This window comes from Corvus kubaryi, unplaced genomic scaffold (genome assembly GCF_017639235.1).
Source record: "Corvus kubaryi isolate FWS band 111438036 unplaced genomic scaffold, C.kubaryi_AGA036_p1.0 37312, whole genome shotgun sequence".
NCBI lineage: Eukaryota > Metazoa > Chordata > Aves > Passeriformes > Corvidae > Corvus > Corvus kubaryi.
This window is the reverse complement of record NW_024581098.1, coordinates 54,281-75,986: the sequence shown is the minus strand read 5'-3', so window position 1 is coordinate 75,986 and position 21,706 is coordinate 54,281. Positions and strand designations below refer to the sequence as shown.

The 21,706-nt window shown below is 39.4% G+C and overlaps 1 protein-coding gene across 4 annotated transcripts; it reads right to left on the bottom strand.

Moving 5' to 3' along the window:
• Positions 1 to 585: 585 nt before the first annotated feature.
• Positions 586 to 21,706, bottom strand: LOC121665104 (transmembrane protein 68-like). Of its 4 annotated transcripts, none has more exons than XM_042028999.1 (7): positions 21,640 to 21,706; positions 17,680 to 18,010; positions 15,071 to 15,235; positions 9,587 to 9,780; positions 5,299 to 5,389; positions 4,923 to 5,062; positions 586 to 2,905 (listed from the first exon to the last, which is right to left on the bottom strand). In XM_042028999.1, exons 2-7 carry the CDS (start codon positions 18,005 to 18,007, stop codon positions 2,801 to 2,803), a joined length of 1,023 nt encoding a protein of 340 aa, XP_041884933.1. In that variant the 5' UTR covers positions 18,008 to 18,010; positions 21,640 to 21,706; the 3' UTR covers positions 586 to 2,800. The 4 variants fall into 4 exon arrangements, 3 of the variants coding, with proteins under 3 accessions (XP_041884933.1, XP_041884932.1, XP_041884934.1); XM_042028998.1 differs by lacking the exon at positions 21,640 to 21,706 and adding an exon at positions 21,281 to 21,625; XM_042029000.1 differs by lacking the exons at positions 5,299 to 5,389; positions 21,640 to 21,706 and adding exons at positions 6,884 to 6,944; positions 21,281 to 21,623.

Genomic DNA, 21,706 nt, shown 5'->3' with positions numbered 1-21,706 from the left:
TATGCTGCTCACATGGGGAAACATGTAATGTCTTCAGTGTATCTAAAGGCTAACCAGACAATCAGTGGTCTAGTCTAACCCTGCTAAAAATCCCTTTGAATACTTCTGCTTGATGCACAGCAAACCAAATCAGCTAAAAAGATGGCTGGTCTATAACCTTACTTGTGAGAGTCTCCATCCATTGTCTGCCTCTTTTTCAATAAAACAAAGTAGGCAATCATTCACACCCCGAATATGTACAAACCAACCTTACTAGTCAGTATTTATGGCCTATTTTCTGTTGCAGAGCTTTTAACTGAAGTGGTACTGCAGTGCTTGTAAAGGTCTTCTGCAGCACTGACTGCAACTATTAAAACCCAGACCTTATAGTTTATGTGACTTTTTTCCTTTATTCCACTGTTGTCTGAAGTACTTTTCCTTTATTTCATTCCTTCTGGGGTTTTGTTCCTTCCATCACTATTCAGACACTGCAAGACAGGAAGGGCTTTTCAGGGGTAGGACATGCTGCTCAAAACCACTCAAGCTTCAGCAGGACAGGCCATGTATCATTCCATTTAGTTCAAAGACAACACAAAACTTCAGAAGTCTGTTCCAGTTGTCAATTTTATTCGAAAGGTGTCTTCTATACATTTTTAATATATAGAAATAAATATGAAAGGCCTATACAAATATCAACACTTAGAGAGTACCAATACTGCCCTTCATTTTTTATACTGATCTTTCAATACTTAAAGGGACAAAACTGCAGCAAACAGCCCACATACTTAATAAAATAAATTTTACAAAATCTCTGATAACAATGTCCATTCATGTCTAACAGAACCTTTTAGATTGAGTCCTCTTTTACATATATGCAACCTCAACATGAAATATGTTCAGCTGCCTTTGAGATGTTCACAACATAGACTGATGTACGTTTTCCTCAAGATGGACAGTAAAAAAAAGGTCATACTTAAGTTAAACTTCAGTGCAGGAATTCAGCATTATCACTTTTAATGACATGCTGTGTTAACACAGTATTTTTGAAACACATTCCAATAAATTAAAAAGAACACAATCTTGCCTTCAAGTAAAACCCAAGTAATTTAAGGAACTTCAGAATGGGCATTTGCTTTTATATAACATGATTCTTTCCAAAGCTTTAAAAAATTTAACACTACATAAAATGTTTTTGATATAAAAAATTATCATAAAGTAAGTAAACCTTTTGCTTCTTGTAAACCACAATTGACAGCCAATTTGCCATAAAGTGATATTTTTCTAACACAGGGCATCATCCACATGCACTTATGCAATGTCACTAATTTACACATTTAAAAGAGCATAAAGCCAAGTCTGTGCTTAAATGGTGAGAGGAATGAATAGTATATCAAAAACAGCTGCTCCTTCAAAAGCTGGTTGTTGTTTGTTGGAGATTTTTATTTTTTTGGGGGGTGGGAGTGTATTTTTTTTTTTTAAGAAAAGGTCAAACCGCAACAATATTGAAAGGAGACCACGTCATACAGCAAAAACCTCTTTTTCTCTTCTGAAGGAATTTGTCCTCATCCCAAAACTAAAAAGTTCCCAGATGTTTTAAGAACTGTAGATTAAAATTCCTGGAAATCAGAAGAAATATTTCAGATATTTCCTATTTGGATAATAAAACCACAGGCTTTAGCTAAGAAAAAATACAACATTATAATTTGCTGTAAGTGCACAAAAGCCCAATCTTGCAACTCTCTCCTCTTGATTCAATTGCTTTCACTTAAGGAAAGTATACAGAACTCGCTCTCCTTCATTATTTAACTTAGATAAATAACTGTTTGAAAAATATGTATGTTTAACAGTTTACCCACATACTAAATCTAAAGGGTATTTGGGAATGTCTTTCCTGTTTTTCAAAAGAACTCCTGCTTTTAGAGTGTTGTAACAATTTTCTCTTTCCATCAAAATAAAGCCTTTTGAGCTCATGTTATTAAACAGTACTGTCATTTTTTTTTTTGATGTTTGAACACTTGGCTCATTGTTTCAAAAGAATTTGTAGATTCACTAAGAAATACATGGGACAAATGTCTACTCAAGGGCAGATACCCAATATGGCTTGGCTTAGAATAGCAGTTGTGTTGTAGGGTTCTCATTCGCAGCATCGGAGTAGTTTCCATAACAAACTTCCTTGGATCACTGTAGTTCTCTAATCAATTTTCACTCCTCTGAACCCTTTCTGAGCTCACCTAGCAAAACTAAACACTTTGCAATGCAAGTTTTGCAGGCATTGCTAGAGGTTCTGCAGGCCAAGGGTGGTGGACTGTTTCCCAGCAGTGTGAGAGGAACCATCTCAGGAAAGTTTTCATATGAATTGTATGGCATTAATCTGGCCCACAAAACCTCTTTACAGTGATGAGGGTCAAGACAGATTCCAGCTCTGCAGCAGGTTTGACATTCTAGAGATCCATCATGGTGGGGATGGGAGACAATGACAGACCAAAAGGAAGACAGACCATATACATAAAGGCTTGCAGTGTTATTTGGAAAATAAAACCCAAAACAAACCCTAAATCAACAACCCGCACACTTCCAAGGTAGGAATGCATCTATCAAAAATTAAACTTTGCCCCATTATGAATGATTTGAAGTTTGGGTTCCTGAGCTTGATACTGGACAGGGGAAAGGGCAAAGGCAAGTGACCGGTATCTTAAATTATACCTCATTATCATTAGGACAGTATTTAAAACCTATTATTAGAAGAATGAATAATTTACAAATGTGACTTCAAGAATATTATAACTAAATAGTAGTTATAGAAGTTTAAGTTCAGAAGACCTTAATCTTCTTTCTTTTGTGTTTGAAATCGTTCCATTAAAGCCCTAAATATATTTCCTGGTATTTTTTGATGTTTTTCTATGAGAACTTGGACTGCTGCTTTTGTCTGTAGGGAAAAGAGAAAAGGCTTTGGTCAGAAAAACTCAGCTTTATACTGCTCATATAATAACACAATTTCTAGGCTCTTTTTCATCCTTTCAAATACCACACTGTATTGTACTGTAAGTTCAAAATACTATTCTTCCATATTTAAGCCCAAAGGATGTAATTGTGGCAACACTGCCATGAAACAGACCAACGAACTAGAGTCTCTTATCTCTGTGTCCACAAGCTCTATTAGTGATACGCAAAAGTCAAACGACAACAGAGTAAATTCATGAAGAGACCTAGGTCTATAAAGCATGTCAAGCACCTGCATGATGTAGTGCAACTCAAACTCCTGCCTACGCCCAGGTTTGCATCAGTAACACTCTTCCAGTGGGCATCAACTTTGCTTCTATACATGCTCAGAAGCAGCACTGGAAACACCACTGTGTCTCAGCACATTTAAATTGTACAAAGTAATGTCCTCTGGATCCAAGTCCCCTGAAGGAACTGGTTCTTTAACACATGTTCAGGACACTTAGCTGCATGTGACAGCAGCCTTCACTTTCACTCAAAAAAACAAACAGGCCAAGGAGTGCACAGCAGTTACTCTTATTACATAAAAGCTCTACAGGGAACATTCAGAAGCAGGGCAACATGCAAAAGCTGTGGTGAGAACACACCATAATCTTCCTACTCTTCCTAGACAGGCACAGACTAGTGAATTCTTAAGGCTGGAAGCAGAAGAACAGAGAATTATCTGCCTCTGTACACTAGTGGTCAGAAAGCAAATGTCGGTAGAATGTTGCTTGTTGGTACAAGCTCCCACTGTTGGTACAAGCTCCCACTGTTTATATGAAGTAAGTGATCAACTGTTAAGTCCTTGGAGAAGGACTTTATACATCTGGTCCTAAGTGACTCTACAGATCTAAAACTTGCATTAGGTAAGAAATTTGAGCTTAACATTTTTTCTATATATAATGGGAAAATGCATACAGTGCCATAGCCTGAATCATGAGAGACAACTTTAAAATCACTCTAACTAACTAGGATTCTAGGGAATTCGCATTCTAGGGGCCTTTCTAGCAGAATTGGAACTTAAGTCAGAAGTAAGTGAGGGCTGGCACAAATGAAAGATGCCAATGCATGTTTGAAAGTAATTTAAACACATTCTGAAGTCCTGTCAGAGTGAACTCGCAACAGAAACAACCAGTTTTCCATAACCAGGGCCTAAGATACTGCAGACAAACATTTTAAGAGGTTTTTTTTACAGAGACTTAATCATAGGGTAAACAGATGAGGAGAAACAACTGAACTGACACCTGCATGGTCAAGAACAGTCTCTCAAGTGAAGTTTTCAGAATATTACAAGTGACCATCTGTGGAGCTCTCAAAAATACCTATTCCAGCCCACTCCGTCTCACTGCTCCACCACTTAACTGGTTTATGTCTTTGCACTGTGAAATCTATTAATAAGCTGAATGAACATAAGGACCTAAAAATCCTTTCTATAAGGCATCCAAATCTGATTTAGAGGAACATTTAGAAGTTAAATTGTTGGGTTAGAAGCTGGACAAAAGAGAAACACTACACAAAGCAGTGAAATTATTTACCTTTTTTTTTAATTGTATGTAATTCCAACAGTTTATGAACATAGATTTGCTATGTTTGAAAGGCTTCTTTAGTATTTTTCTAGAAACACCAGGAAGCAGAATGCTTCCTCTTGGGTGAGGTGCTTCTCTCTGTCAACCCAGAGCTGTCTTATCTGACCGAACTTCTTCGGTCTTTAAAGCAAGTTGTTTCTCAAAGCAAATATAGGGTGCAATAAACTTTAAAAGACCTAGAACATCTGCAAGTTGTAGCAATAAAAAGATAGTATTTAAGAAGAACACTCAGAGTTAGGCAAGTACAAAACTTACCATGATTCCACCAATTTCTATAACTGGCTCCTAGACAGAAATCATTTGACAAGACTATTGCAGTGGTTTTTAACAAAACATTCAATATTTTAAATTTATATATATAGATATCTATCTTACCTTCTCAGCTAGCTCCTCAGCAGTTGTATTTGGTTCATATGGAATGGGTTCTCCAATAAATGTACGTAGCTTGACTGGAAACCCCCCATACAGGGGAACTACTGGCAATCTAACACGCTCATATAGTGACCTAAGTATTTCTAATGTGAAAAAATGTAACGGAAAGCAGGAGAAATAAAGGTGGGGAAGGGAAGGGAGAAGGGGAGTGAGGGAGGGTAAAGGAGGGAAGAAAGAGAGAGAGAGAGAGAGAGAGAGAGAGACTGAGATTATTCTGCAAAGATTTTTTCCTAGTATATCTTAACATTGAAACTGGCTTGTAAAGTAATCTAGCCCCCAAACCAGACTCTCAAATGTGTCATCTCAAGTGCTATCCTACCTTGACTGTCACTTCCTAAAAGCTGCATTAATGATAACATCAGACTTGTTTCTACCCTAACTTGGTGTGAAATCTTTCTTCCAAAGAGTAGCTGAAACGAGAAGGAAGAAGAGGAGAGAAATTCAATAGCTGCCTCTCTGGAGAGGAAGGGAATGCTACACAATACAGGTTACAGGTTCAGCTCATTTGACAGGTTAGCATTAGAAACTAGTATTGGAAGACTGCACTGTTCAGTCCCACTGAGGTCTAGAGGATCAGAAATAGCCTTATCTGCCTAAAAGTCAGTCATCCTAACATACTGAATTGCTCTTTCAGATCACACACGGGTTGCATATAAACCATGTAAAAATAGAGAAAAAACAGGTATCTCAATCAGCTCTAAGAGGACACTTTCTTCCCCACATGCCACCTTCTAAGAGTTTATCCCAAATGTACCCAGAAGAGATTCTTCAAAAAATGTGTGTTAATATTATCTTTCTCAATTTCAGACATGAAATTTCATTAACTGGGGTGTTGGCATAAGAAAATCCTTACTGATCAAGTTGTGGAATTTTCTGTACACAACCTATAAAAACAAAGACACAACTACTGAAACTGGAGTAACACCTCCAGTGATCAAGAGAGTTATATTCCTCTAGTAACTCCGCTGTAGAATGCAAGTAGCATGAATTATTCTGGCTTCAATTTCTTCTGTTTGGGATTCTCCTGAACACAGCAACAATTAATTGCTGTTTATTTTTGTAGAGCATGGCAAGTGTGTGAATTATTCTACCTTCTGCATCTGATGCCTTGGCTTTCTCCATGCAATACACAGCTCTTAAATGGAGGGGGAGAGAAACTGAACTGTGTCACCCTGCAGCCTTCTGAAGGTGATGCCACCATACTTGAGGCAGAACATGGGGTGTGGAGGAGACTTTTTCAGGCCTCTCTGCTAGATAGTAACCAAGAGAATATAACAAAGAGGGAGTTTAACCCTAGAAAATGAGCAGAGATGTGGGCATCTAATCATCCCAGAGATGGACCCTTCAGACAAAGAGCCATCTCTTCATGTTCTGGCTGCAAGTTACAAAGAGATAAGGAAGGAGAGCTGCCAAATGCAAGGTTTTGTGAGGAACCACAGGTCTAGTGCAGAATAGAAAAGCAACTATTAAATTAACTATTAAAGATTAAATGTAGTTCAAACCATTCAAACTTTAAGTGCAGTTAGAGGTGTAAGCACAGAGCTTTAGGAGGACATTTAAAGGAATTATGTGTCAGTTGCAAACCTGTTTGCCTTGCTTCTTAACAGACAGCAGAAAACCTAGGGTTGGCCTAGCAGACACAAGCAGAGAAAAAAGTGCTTTAAATCTTCCTGCCTTTTTCTGGCTCCTTTTTCCTTTCTACTACTGCTTTTCTACAAAAACACTGCTATGTGGAAAATAACTTAGATGAACCAATACCACATCTAATGCTGATAACATCTCTGAGCTCTACCAGAGAGCAAATGTTGAGAAACAAGGCTGTGTTAAATCTCAAACTTATATGAGGATTATTTCTACACACACAAATGGAAAAATAAACTACAAAAAAATAGAAAATATCTTACTTATTCCTCCTAATGTCCTAAAGCCTTCTCGAACATTTTGTGTAAACATAGGAATGATGGGCTAGGAGGGAAAAAAAATAATTAAGAATTTAAGGAAGATAGCACTACCTAAAAAACTTCTACCTCACTTAAACTCAACAAGCAAATTAATTTCAGAAGTGTTTCTCAGTCAAGGATATATAGAGAGCAAAACAAGTATTCTGAAGTTCTTCTGTGACCTTCTGCCATAAGGCTTCAAACTGGAGAATACCACAAGATTTCAGTGAGTCACTGTTTCAGCAAGTCTATTTTCTTAGAGCAGTCCAGAATTTCAGAACCTATGGAACATTTAGGCATCCCTCCCCCCATCTAACAGTGTTTGCACAGTCGTGACTTAAGTGCTTAAACCTCTTACCTAATTTGTAGTTATGCTCAAAGGGAAGAATTCACAGGATTGGGACACTAAATTTGTTTGATTCCTCTCTGCTATGCTGATGGCATTGCTTCACACTTGATGTGTCAATATATGTCCATGACTTATTTCTGCTGATGAGTACTTGGAATGGTGTTGAATACTTCAAGTTTTTATTGCTGTTTTTGAAATTGCAAACAGCTGTCAAGATTGACAAGAACTGCGAGGGGGTCAGCTACTATATAAAGTTTTTCAAGATAATTTTATAGTATGTACCCACTGTACACAGCATCATCAGAAATACAGAACTCTTCATGGGAATTTCATGCACTCAAATTCTTCCAAACTTTTTAAAGACAAGCATGGAGATGAGCTAGCACATGTAACTTTCCAGACATGCATCAAGTTGAGGTTTTTTTGAGAGAAAAAAAAAGTTTGTAAGTAGTTACAGAGAATAAAAAGAAGTGCAGCTGCCTAAACTGAGTATCTTTATTCCAGAACAATCTTATTTGGAACATCTTATTTTTGACATAGAGGTAGAATTTTTTTTTTATATGACAGAAATTCTGGCAAAAAAACTGCTGAAATGAGACAACTTCAACAAGTTGAAGGTCCCAGTTTTAGACACATTTTTCTGATGTTTCAGACACATTCTTCTTTCCATGAAGAGTTCTGCTTATGATTCAAGATGACTTAAAAGTTCATCTTTAATCTAAATAAAGATGTTTTTCCCACTTTCAGCCTGCCTCTGACACTCTTCCTATATTACTGTGTCTTTCAGGGGTGTTTTTAAGGGGGATGAAGTGATGCCATGATGATTTTTTGCCTTTTCTTTTATACCCCTGTTATACCTTTTTGCAACTTCTGTATTCTTAGTGCTTTTTGCCTACATTCTTGGACTTGTTTGTTCAGCTGGGAGACTAAACATTTTAGAAGCTTCGTAGTTAGAGGACCAGTGTGCCCCAGACCCCAAGGTCCTCTCCAGAACACATTTTGTAAACTAAGATAGAACCATCCAGGGGAAGGTTCCTTGGGGAGGGGGCCTCATTCAAGCCTCTCATTGGGGAATCTTTGATAGACATGGTAATTAGTAAGACCTATAATGTTATACCAGATCTATTGTGGGTGTGCACTGCGGTGTGCATTTCGGTACATTCGACCTGGACGTAGTGCACCTAAGGATCCTTAAAATAAATACCAAGGTAAAATCCCTTTTTCCCTTCTAACTGTGTTTGACTCTTGATTTTAAAACCAGGAAAAAGCATCAGAAGCTACAAGACCCTTGTGAGTTCATAAACACACATCCAATAAAACAAATGTAACTAGTACAATCATAGTTGAATCTCAAGTATGGCCTTTCACATGCTATTACAATACATTAGTAAAATCTAAGCCTGTTGAAATACCTGTTTAAGCACTGTTATTTTCCTTGTGAGAAAAGTGATGCACACTTGGGTCTTAAAAGTATTCTGTTCCTATACAAAACCCAGAGATTTAACTAGTATCTCTTTGACAGTACCTAAATATAAAACTCCTGGTGTGAGACTTGCTTTTAAATTAGGTATATGCAGACCTATGGACATATGCACATACCTTTCAAGTACAAATATAGAATGAGAGGGACTCTGAAATGATTACTAAAATAGTTACAATTCAAACATATCCCACACTGTTGTGCCTTAACAGTTGGTCCCCTATGAATAGCTATGTGCCTGCTGACCAAGCCCAATGCTGCACATTAGAACTGAAGAGAGTTCACACCTGTGACCAGCTTCTCCTGCTGCTGTATGCCCTGGACATCCCTCACTACCATAAAATGCCAATAGAGTATGTAGTGCCAGTGAGTCTATACCCTGCTGGGTCACATCACACTTCAGTGATAGAAGAAACAGCAACACTGAGTTGGACTCCGTGATCCTGATGGTCCCTTCCAGCTCAGCATATTCTGTGACTCTGAGCTGTAGGGCTGTTTCCCAGCCATGCTGGGCAGGGAGGGCTAAGCCAGCACAATACTAACCAGGTGTGTGCAAAACAGCACATGCTTGTTATGGAGAAACCATCCTGTACTTCGTCTCTCATTCTTTTAAACTCTGGATTTCCTAACCACACTATTCTTTGCTGACTCTAAAGCCTTCTTATCAATCAAAAGCAATAAAAAGAGTCTTGAAATGTAGTTCCTACAGCAAGTAGACCATACTCATGACAGTCAGAAATCTAACATCAAACATATGATAATCAAAACAGCTTTCTCTGGAAGAAAGTACTAATAACTTAACATTCTTTGCTTCTCTTCCATGATGTGTTATACTTACCACTTTTGCATCAATGGCCACCTGAGCAAAGCCCTTCCGATTACTCCACAAAATAGTATACATTTCATCACTAAAGAGTGCTTCCCGAACTCCACCTGGGGCAATGGCTAACAGACAGCCATTCTTCAGAGTCCTGACACAAGCTTCTTTTGGTCCATGTATAATTCCTAGTACATCAAGTAGTATTTTAAAACCTGTAAGGTAAGATAATATTAATTCAGAAAATGTTAACTCATACTACCATTGAGTACAGACTCCCAGCACAGAACACTATGGCTAAAACTTACTTGTCTAATAAGCTGCGGCCCCAAGTCCCCAAGAGGGAATGAAGCATTAAGTCCAACTTACAGATTTTGGTCTGCAAAGTTGAAGATTTAGGGGTTTCAATGGCTTTTTGTCATAGTAAAGTCAGGTGTTATCCCACAATCAGTACTAAACTGAAAAAGAACTGTCAAGCACTCTGACATCTTTCAGGTGTCCCTTCAAAGGAATTGACTCAACGGCACTGGCTCCTTGCTCAAGCTCTACTACTCTAACATAGCATAGTCCAAATAAAGAGCAACAAGAAGCAGTACCAGGAAATTGTTGTGGTTTTGTTTTGTGAACTTTGGCAAAGAGCAGTCATGCATAAGGAGGAGAATGACAAAGAAAATGCATCACACTCTGCGTTACGGATCACTGCAGCAATTGACTCTGGTTCAGTCTGTGAGTACCTGGATGGCATTTCATACAAAGAGGAATCTGGTGAGCATCAGTTGGGTACACTCACCTTCTGTTAATATTGTAACTGAAGTTTTTAACCCAAGGTTACATAAACTCCCCATATCACCTTGAATTTGATGTGTCATTTTGACCATTCATTCAAGAAACAGCAGAACATCAAAAATTTGCTACAAGCATCAAAAGGAACATATCTGATTAATTCAGACAACTAGCCTATTGTGAAAGGACATAACTAGCATAAACCTTTGTTTGCAGGAAATAAATCCTGTTCAGTTGGTTCAATAAATTTTAAATATATTATACAGTATTTATGAGTAGCGCATACCAAAATGGTAACTTTGGATGACTGGGCAGTAAGGGAAACATTACTTCTCTTTCTTGAAGTTTCGCACTGCAGCAAACAACCCTATCAGCCATAGCCAAGGACAAAGAACTGATCTAGTCGAGTTTGCCTCTCAATAACAAATGAATAGCTGTGAATATAAGCACACATTTGTTACATACACACACATGCTGAAGGAGAGTCTAAATACAGTTAAGAAGACAGAGGTCTGTCTTATCTTACAGCTCACATAAACTAAGGGCTTGGGAAGAAAAGCATGAGGCAACACATCATTAATTTATTCTTAACTTAACTCTGATCTCTAACTAGTCTTTGTAGCTGGTGTGAGTATAATAACTCCCAACTCATATCTATATCCAATCAGGGTCTGACCATACACATGGCAACAGGGCACAAGCTGCATTACACCTGTCTCATATTTTGCTGTGCCTGCCTCACACACTGCTGATGACACTCAGTCTTCATCTAGTAGCATCTGCATGAAGGAACACCTGAAATAGAGTTTACCTAATGGAAATTCATTTCTTTAAGGTGCTTTTTTTGTAGGATTTTCAATAGCTGATTTTTACAATGCTTTACATTCCCAAAGTAATTATAGCTCTCTGCAATGTACCTGGTGGTAAAAAGCTGCCTGTCTCTAAGTTCATTCTGTCAGTGAGCTCAGGATACAGACAAAACAGTCATGAAAAGGCTTGAGATAGCAGGAAAAGAGACTCCAAGGAAGCAGAGACTGCGACACCACCATTCCTTTCTGAACTGGATACATGGGGGAAGAGGCAGGGGGGAGGGTGTGTGTCACAAAGCAACACCATGAGTTTGACCAGTTCAGATATCAGTAAAAAAAATAACAGAATATTGACAGAATACAGACAAAAAAACTGTACTACAGAATAGTTGCGCAGGGAGGTTTCAAGTCTTCACAAAATTTCTCAGCTGTATTTCCCACCCTTGACTTTTAGTATCAACTTCATATTCTGAGCTGCACTTCATAGCCTTGCCAGCAGATCATACATTACTACTGACAGCTCTACTTCAGTACCAAAGAGGAACCTGGCTCCCTTAAAGCAGCTGAGAGACAGAATCTGACAGTGACCCTGAAAGGACAGCCAGGGTACCTGTGTCCAAGGCAAAGGTCATCACGAAGTTAGAAGAAACACTGGAGTAGCACCAGGTGGCACTGAATGAAAGTGACCAAGAATCTATTTTTTTTCCATTTTAAACAACAAAACAACTCTCAGAATTATCTAAACACAATTTTTTATCCATACAGAACATGCTAATTCTTCCAGACATCAAGAAGTTCAACCCAAACTCTGCCCTTTGCCCCAACATACTCTTTTCCCATTTTCCACAAGACTGTGCTGGCAGAAATGTTTGGAAGCCCTTTGGAGAGAACCCGGTAATGCATGTAACACTGCTCCCAACTTGTGCACATTTCTCTATCTTGGCCCCAGTGACTGTAACATCAGAGCTGTCAGCTACTGGGCAGCAGGATGGCAAGGATGTCATCATTTTCCCATGGTTGACCTTTAGGCCCCCAGATAGAGAGGAACCATTTAGACCATTGAATCCAACCTTCCACAGCTGTAGGTAATCACACACATATATCTGCAGAGAATCTAGCTCACAAGATACTTTGCAACACCTTGTGCATGTAACAGACAAGAAGCCAAAGCTCCTTTCCTCTGGAACATTACAGGAAAGGGACTGTCTTAGTTACATAAAATAGCAGGCAACCTTTTAAAGAGGCGTTCCAGATGACTTCAGGAAGCAAAAAAGGCCCATACTATAGTAGAGGATGATGCAAAAGAACACAAGCAAAATCTCAGTCCTCTCTGAACACTTTGGGAAAAGTCTTTCTCCTAAACTTAGAGAAGTCAATGTGTTTCTGTGCACTACACAACTAAGAGTCTAAAGGAACCAGAAGCCTGGAATATAGAGCTGTTTTTCCCTGTGGCTAACCTCTAGCTATAAAAGAAGGAAAAAACGAATGCACATGACCATATTTTATATCCTTCTCCAAAATGCAAGGAACAAAAGCATACTTAATACTGACACAATTCTGACACACCCATGTGTGTCTAACAGACTCCCCAAATGCACCACCACCTCTTCCCATTTCCCCTGCATTGAGCAAAATAGCTTTCAGTTAAAACATCTTCTGAAAAGGCATCCAATTTAATCTGAACACTTAATCAAGATCAGACAGCCTTAGCATTAGGATAAAGTTACAAAGTCTTTCTGGTTTGATTCACAAGAGAAGCAGCATCTAGCTGAGTTGCCAGTCATAGATTACTGTGCTTATTTTGAAACAATCCAGAACATTTTCTGGGCTCTTTGGGCTTATCTCCCTGAACAGCCTTAATTCTTTCACAGAACCAGAGAATTATGTAGATTAGAAGGAAGCTCTGGAGGTCGTCTAGCCCAGCCTCCCACTCAAAGCGAGTCCAACTAGATCAGAGTCACACCCAGTGGAGTTTTGAAAGTCTGCAGGGATGGAGATTCCCCAACTTGTCTAAGCAATCTGTTCAGTTGTCTGATCACTCTCATGTTAAAATACCTTTCCAAATGTCTAATCAAAATTTACTGTGTTGCAACTTGCCTCTGTTGTTTCTCATTCTGTCGCTGCGAGAAGAGTCTGACTTCTTCTTCTCCCCACTCTTATCTGGTACAGACCAAACAAATCCAGTTCTCTCAGCCTCTCCTTGTACACTGTGTGCTCCAGACCCCCAACATCCACTGAACATGCTCCAGTGTGTCAGTGTGCCCTGTAGTGGGGAGTCCAAAACTGGACACCATATTGCAAGATGTACTTGCACAGGTGCCATGCCAATGGAAATAACCTCTTCACTCAACCCACTCAATTACATTCATGCTAAAAAGGGTTCAGCGTGCAGTTCATCTTCTTTGCTGTAAGGGCACACTGCCAACTCACATTCAACTTGTCCACTAGAATTACAAGTCCTTTTCTGCAAAGCCCCCTTTTAAACAGAGTACTGGGGCACAGAATTGCTCCATCCCAGATGCACAGCTCTACATTTGCTTAACTTCGTAATATTTCTGCCAGTTAACTTCTATGAAGTTCTGAAGACAAGCTTTAATGCCCAGTACATCGACAGCTCCCCCCAGTTTGGTATCATCAGTGAATTTCCTGTGCATGCTCCAACCCCTCATCCACGGTTTCTACAAAAACACTAACTAAGCAGCAGTGGTCCCAGTATCAATCCCTGAGGAACGCCTGTAGCTGTTAGCTAGATGTTGTATGCTGAAACCAGTTCTTCAAGACCAGCCATTCGGCGAGATGTTTCTGCAATGCTACTGAACAATATTTGAGGGACTCCTAACTATACTCACGCTTAGAGCCTTATTTTAAAGCAGAAATGGAGTAAACCATCATCTTCCAATTGATAAACAACTCTGCCTATATAGATACAATACAGAGCCAAATCTGCATTAAGAAGTAGGTTTTATTAGTCTGTATGCAAAAGATTTGATGACCAACTGACAAATGAATCTGTTGGCAAAAGCAGCCGTAGAGGCAAAGCTGTACTGTGATCAGTATGAAAAAGTTCTTTTCAGGGACTAAGGCTGAAATAAACGTACACCGACAAAGACAGTTTTCTTATATTAGTTGGTTCCACTAAAAGCACCAGTACACTACAGAACGGTCCTTGTAATTCATTTTGTGAATTGACAAGCCTTTAGTCACAAACCAAACTTGGGAAAGAAAGTGGGTACTACTGTATTTCACACAGACAAAAAACAAACCCCTCACACAATAATTTCACCAGCTAGCAGTGCATTGCACTAAGCTGTCCAGCCAAAATCCTTCCCTACACATATTTTTCATTTTCTACCTGCTTTACCTCATGCTTCACACAAACATGTTGAACACTTCTGTAGCTTTCCTCCAAAAAAAGATTCTACTTGAAACAGTCTTCCTGGAGACAGGTTCCACTGCCCACCATGTTCAACTGGATAAGAGTTGGGTGGGATAAGAAAATACACTGTCTCTCCAGACTAGTATTTTTAACTTACAAGGCATTTGTTCCAAACAGTTTAATTCTTAATCAGTTTACACCACTCATTCTGCCTATATTAATAAAAAAGAAACATCTTATTGAAGTCTTTCCTAATGATTAATACAGAGAACACTGTTTCTCCTACAATCTCCTCTTTGTTTCTAAACACCCTAGAGTCATCACAAGGTGTTGCCCAGACAGGACTATGTCCCGTCCTTGCATGGGCCAGTCTCATTCTTGTTTGTAAAGACCATGCTCTGTTTCAAAACTTCCACTAAATTTGTCTGAATGTCTGTAGTGAGAGCTGTGTTCCTGCAACATGATTTTTATTAATTACACTATTAAAAAATTAAAATAAGAATTCCAAAACTGCTTGTTTATAATGAAGTACATTACCTGGTAATCTAAAGACAAAATTATCAGCTACTACGGTACACCTCCTCTTCGTCGTTATATGAAGTCTAGCTGAGAAATAGATATAGTCAACAGGAGTAGCTCCATGATAAAACACAACAAGTCCCGGTCCTGGAGGAATATTTTCGACACCATGAAGCTCATAACCTGTTTGGAGTTGAAAGTGTAACAGATGTTAAATTTTTATACAGTTCTATCCCAAAGAAACTAACTTGCAGCAAGCTGGCAAACTGAAACCAACACCGATTGAGAAGTGGTAAGAGCAAAGTAAGTCAAAAGGTAACTTGCAGCATCTACAGGAAACACAAGCTGCTTCACAGAGAATACAAGTTCCATTTAAGGCACCACACTTTGAGAAAGAGCAAAAAAACCCAACATTAAAACAAAACACCCACTCTCACTATCTTGAACTGTATAATTTATCCTTATTTTTTCAGTTCACTGTTTTCAAGGAGGCAAAGTCCTCTGAATCAATCATTCAAGAGAAATCAAAATAAGGACTGGAGTGGTGAAACAACTATTTCAAGCTATTATTAACCTTTCAAAGTTCATTGCCACCAGTGATTGTTTCAGAAGATTTGAAATGACAGCACCGATTTATATGTCTCTTTTTACTCCAGGGTACGAAGCTTATCTTTGCTACTTCTCTCCAAGTCATACCTGTTCCAGCTTTCAATCACTATATACTAAAAGCTAGTTGGGACTTTATATGCTTAGCTGAAAAATACATAAACACACATAAGGTTCTTAGTGACCTCACATTTCTATTCAAGTTACAGTGCAGAATATATTTAATTAACAAAAAATGTCAAAATGCATCAGTATAGAACATATTCAGTTAATACCCAGTAGTACTATTACAGTATCTTTTTTAAAATAGAATAAAACAAGCTAAAAAACAAAACCACAGAAAAAACCAACCAAAAAAACCCCAACCAACTGCTGTCACTTCTTCCAAAGTTAATCAGGTCTGCAACTCCCAGACCATTAACTTAATTTAATTCTGGAGGTACACTTGGCTCTCCTCCCTCTATTTTACTTTCTGGAGTGGAGCTGCAACACATTGCAAGTGTGTCATCTGTCCCCCCCCAAGGGACCACTAAGTGCGCTCCACGCCAGCCAACACATACGGCATTGGCATTATACATGTAAAGTTACAGGTATCACACAGCAGGTTTTGGGCTTCTTTTGGGGCTTTTAGTTGTGGCGTTGGGTTTTTTTAATGTTTGTTTCGTTTTTGTTTGTGGTTTTGGTTTGTTTGGTTGTTTGTGGGGGTTTTGGGTTTTTTTTAATGCTGTTAGATTTTAGGATGAAAAGTTCTTCTTATGATATCCTTATTAATCAAGTGAGGGAAAAAATAACTGGAAAACATTTCATTCTTTAGCAATACAAGTGTATAGATAAGAGGGAAGCAGCTGGCAGGGCAGAAAAAAGTCACAGCTGTCAATGAGGGACCGGATAAGAATCTTCTCGCACAAATAAAATGTCAGACCTTACAAAAAGAAAAAGTTACTAAGCATTAAAAGAGCCAAGGCCTTAAAAAAATAAATTTTCTTGTGAAAAAAAAGCAAATAGCTTTTTATTGTGAAGGGAGCACTTTAAGGTCTTTGATGCAGCTGTTGATTTTGATGCAGTGTACTTTCCCAGATATGAAAGTTACATCTTAGTCTTACAAAGCCTATCTGATACAGCTGCTGCACCATCTGGTTATCAATGCCTTGAAAACCCGCTTCCCTTTGGCTAGAGAACAAATAGAGATGATTTTCAAGAAGGACTTATTCTTTATGTAAATTGCTCTTAAGTATCTCTTTCTCCTTTAGCTGCATCTAGACTGAATGGCTCTGAAAGAGACTTACGATTTCCTTAGACAGAAAAGCCAAATCATTTATTATGTCTGTCTTTATAAAGAAGTAATAGTAGAAGGACAAGGAACAGGACCCTTAGTTTTGACATTCTATTAGAGAAAGTATCCGTCCAGAATACAAAGACAAATTAAAAAATAGGGTTCTGTAACAGTGTCAGGCTCTAAAGTGAATTTCAAGAAGCAACTAGTGAGTAAATTGACACTATGTGCTCCTTTTAGCCATCATTTGGAATTTTATGAAAGACTGGCTAAATGCAATTAAATTATGCTAACATGTGCTGGCTGACATACTAGCTATCAGGGAACTGGCATTTAACTTCCAGTCTTCATATATTGACCCTGAAATGATATAGTTAATTGATCTAGTTTTTAACACAACACACATTTCAGGTCTTCTTCAAATGAGGAAATCCAGGAATTGTTTAAAAAAAGCAAAAAATGGGAAAAAAAGGCAATTTCAAAAATTGTGCATATATTCAACCAGAACAGAGATCTCATGTTACAGCAGCAAAGGAATAAATGCATACAATAAAAAATTTACATTCAAAAAGGTCTCAATCACTTTTTTTTCTCTCAAGCACCGACAGTCACTTATAAAACAGAAAACAAACCTGGCCTGAAATGGCATGCACCAGCACCAACGACCAGGCATATATTGATAATCTTGAAAGCTAAACGAGGAATAAGAGCCTCAGAAGTTTTTTATGAAATGTCAGGTCTTGCTTACCATGCCATATTCTTCCATGTCCATCCCATAGGGTAGCCAACATTTCTCTTGCACCTGCCCAAACATCATGGGAATAAGCTTCCTTTAATTCATTCTTCCTTTTATAAATATGAAGTAAAAGGATGGAAACGTAGAAGAGAATGACGATAACTCCTGGAAGTACAACGACTACTACAAGTGGAAAAAGCAACCACAAAATGTAGAATGCATAACTCAGATAATCTCCAATATGCTCCACACCAGTCCATTCTTCCAGAATGTAAGTCAGGCAAGTTAAGTAGGACATAGATGTTGGTCCTGCAGTACAGGATTCATTTCCACCTGTCATCTCCTGTTTAAAATAAAATTTTTAAAAAGTAGATGAATAAATCTTCCAAATAGATACATCTGCATATACTGTTTAATCATATAATAAACCTGCCTGATATATTTTATTCATACCCCACATCTCAGCAGCACCTGTTAGAAGCACAACAGCTCATACAGCAAACCTTTTACTTGATCTTTACAGTCCTTTTCTTTTGTGTACTGGAAATGCTGACAATTCTAATTGAGAAAGATGGTGTAATTGCTTAATTTCAGGCTAGGATTTTATCTCATTGAAAACTGCTCAACTTGAACAGATCCAGAACATTTATACTGTTACCAATACCAATTAATACTCTGTTTTTGAATTTCAAAAGCTGTATTGATTACTCTAGTTTATTGTTACAATAAAATAAAACCTTCTCTCAAGCACTAACTATAATAGGAAACAGCACAATCGCAAATCCAGTGCTTTAAGGAAAACCTACTGAACACTTCTACTCACTACAACCATAGGATGACTCAGGAAGAAGACTGGCTCAAATAACGAAGTCTCAGCCCTGGAAAGACCTTTATTAGTACCCAAAAATTTACTGACAGTGAAACTTCAAGACCCGGAGCACAACACTGAAAGGCAGCAGGAACGGACAAGGAAGAAAAGATCACAAAAAGTCCCCTTTAGAGTTTTAACTGCTCTGGCTCTACTCTGTCTATATACAAGAATCTCTCTACTCCAATGCCAGCTCCTAAGATACCAGCCCATAGAGGTCAAGCCTGGAATTTCAGGCTTTCTGTAACTCTGGAGCAACACGTTTTTTCTTAGCTTTGTACAATTTAGGGGACAACTTGCTATTCACTTCACCTTACAAACACAGGACAACCTGAATGCTTGGCTATTTTAGCTACGGTGCTTGAACAGCAAACCTAATACCTCTGGGAACAAAAGTTATTCTAGTCTAGAAAAAAACTACTTGGTCAATATTCCAAGTTCTGCTAGTCAGGATGAAGAAGAAAAACATGTTGCAACTGTAAAATAGGCTGGTAGAGAGAAATTAATTAAGAACAGTATTTCTGAAAGAATCGAAGCTTGAAGTTGTTGTGTTTTGTTTATTAAATGTGACTTATAGCAGGTATGACTGCAAATCTCCTATGCCTAGACAGACATGTATGTCTATCTTTCTTTTGCTCTATTTTTGCAAGAAACAAGAGACTGAAATACAGAAGATAATATTGCTATCAGAACCCCAGTGACAACAAAACTTACAAAGCAGATCAATTTTATTCCACATTTGCTAAGGAACAGGGAAACACATACTAGAGTAGAACTCATTTCACTTAGTTTCGTGTCTCAATTTTCCCTCACATTCTGACAGAGCAAGGATGTCCCTTCTCCTTTGCTGGTTTTGAAATCGGCCTCTACCCACATTACTCAAGATAACTCCTGTTAATGAGAAGAAAGCTGATCTTTGCTCCCACAACCCATGCCTGTTCCAAACTAATTCAGGCTTACACCATTTTGCTCCTCAGCATGTTCTTGAGGACAGTGTGTAACGGGCAGCTGATTTTTCTCCAGCAACATATAAGCACATAGCATTAGTGACATGCCCTTCATGGATTTCATGCACCTGTACTTGGGGTGTGAATTAGGGGGAAAGGATGGGAGAGAATGAGTGTGTGGGAGAGCAAGAGAAAACTCTTTTTCATTCCAGTTCCCAGAGCCGAACTCCAGAACCTGTCAGGCAGCAAACACCCACAGCAAGTATAAGAAACATAAATTGTGAGACCAAACAAGATTTAGGAGTAGCATTCAACACCACAATATTTATCACATTGTTATGCCTGGACTTCTCCAATGGATCCACCTACTACCTAGAGAACAATATGGAGCATGGGTTATGGCACAGAAGCATTTCTTCAAAACTGAGAGGTGATTATGTAGCTTAAAAGACTACTTATAGCTATACTCTCCCACTTACTATATATTTTTAATTGTTTATGGCTTTCCCCAACCCCAAATACTCCAAGTAAATTTAAAGTCCTGTTCACACATGTTAGTCTTGCAAAATATTACATGTCCTTTTGCCTGGAATGTTCAATGCAATACCTCAAATGCAATCACCACAGTTTTATAAGTTTACTTGCATATCTGCATGCTAACCTGCAACAGAAATTAAAATCTAACATCTTATGTGCTACCAGCCACAGAGGTACGAGCTAAAGCACTGCCTTCCCTTAGGGACAGTCAGCTCTACTCTGAACAATGCTGCTTCCTCACCTTGAAGAGAATCCCAGGGTAACTTATACTGGAAATCAGACTGTCCAACCTCTTCCTAACTAACCAGTTAACCAGGTTGCTCAATGACATGTCCAGTCCAGTTTGTAGTATCTCCATGGATGGAGATCCCACAGTTTCCTCGGGCCCCTAATCCACTGCTTCAATACCTTCAGGTTGGAAACGTTCTCCTTTATTCTAGTTCTAGAGTTCCCCTTACTACAGCTTGTGTCTGTTGCCTCCTGTCCCTTTGCTCCGAAGATTCTACTTCCCCCTCTATAACCACTCATTAAGAGCAGCAGTAAGGTCCTCACAATGTGGGTACAATGGCAGTGAAGAAGGGAAGGCAGATTATGGTCAAAAAAAGCCCAGGAGCTCCACACTGAGTACAGGTTCAACACAGTTATTATATGTTCTTATATAGTAACAGATAATGAAACTTTGGTCTGTTCCAACTTGCTGTTGAGCAGTTCAAAATACACACTTTTAAGGTCTAAGCTCCTAATGCAGCAGCTTACATCTTTCACTAGTTTCACAAAGATGCAGTTTCTCATTTGACTAATGACAGCGCACACCGACTTATGTTTACACTTCAGGCTTTAGGAAGCGGAAACAAGGCTAACACACAACTCCCTTCACTGACTTCTAGCACATGACCCAGAAAAGGCCTTAACTAAACTACAACAGAGGCCTTCAGCTGCAGTTAGCAGATGCTGGGATAACTGAGACCCTACTGATCACGATAGAAGGAGCGATTACGGACAGCAACACACTCTGCTGTAAATGACACGCAGCACGATTTCAGCATGTACATGGAATGTGTAAGTGAAACCCCTGGAGGACATCCCAGTGTTTCCAAACTAGAAAGACACTACAAAGCAGCAGCTCAACGTGTCCCTGCCAACAGAAACACACGGGTACGGAGGGCGGTTCTACCAGAATTAGCACTGCCACCACAAGCACACAAAAAAACCCAAATAAACGAAAAATACCAGAAGACCCTGATAATCCAGCTAACATCACCTGCGACAGGGGAGACCCTAGAAGTCAGAGGGGGGTTTAGTCCTTCTTTAGGCACAGGAACTGGCCTGGCTTCTGTGACGGCTGGTCAGTGGTTCCTTCCGCAGGGGGATGGAGGGGGTCTTGGCTCGCTTTCCTCACACGAAGGACACGGCCCCGGCCCGGCTGCCCCCATGAAGCGCCCCCGGCTCCCACCACGCTCCGCCCGCAGCGCCTGTCCCGGTGATGACTAAAGCAAGGCCCCGAGCTCGGCGGTGACAGAGGCCACCGCGGCAAGTCACCTCCCGCCCGGGCATCTGCGGGGTGGCAGCGGGGCCAGGCCCGGGCCGGGACCCTCCACCCGCCCGGCAGCGCCCGCTCACCTTCCCCTGGCGGCGGCGGCTCCGGCTTCAGCCCCGCGTCCCTGCCGGGGCCCGGTTTTACTCTCCG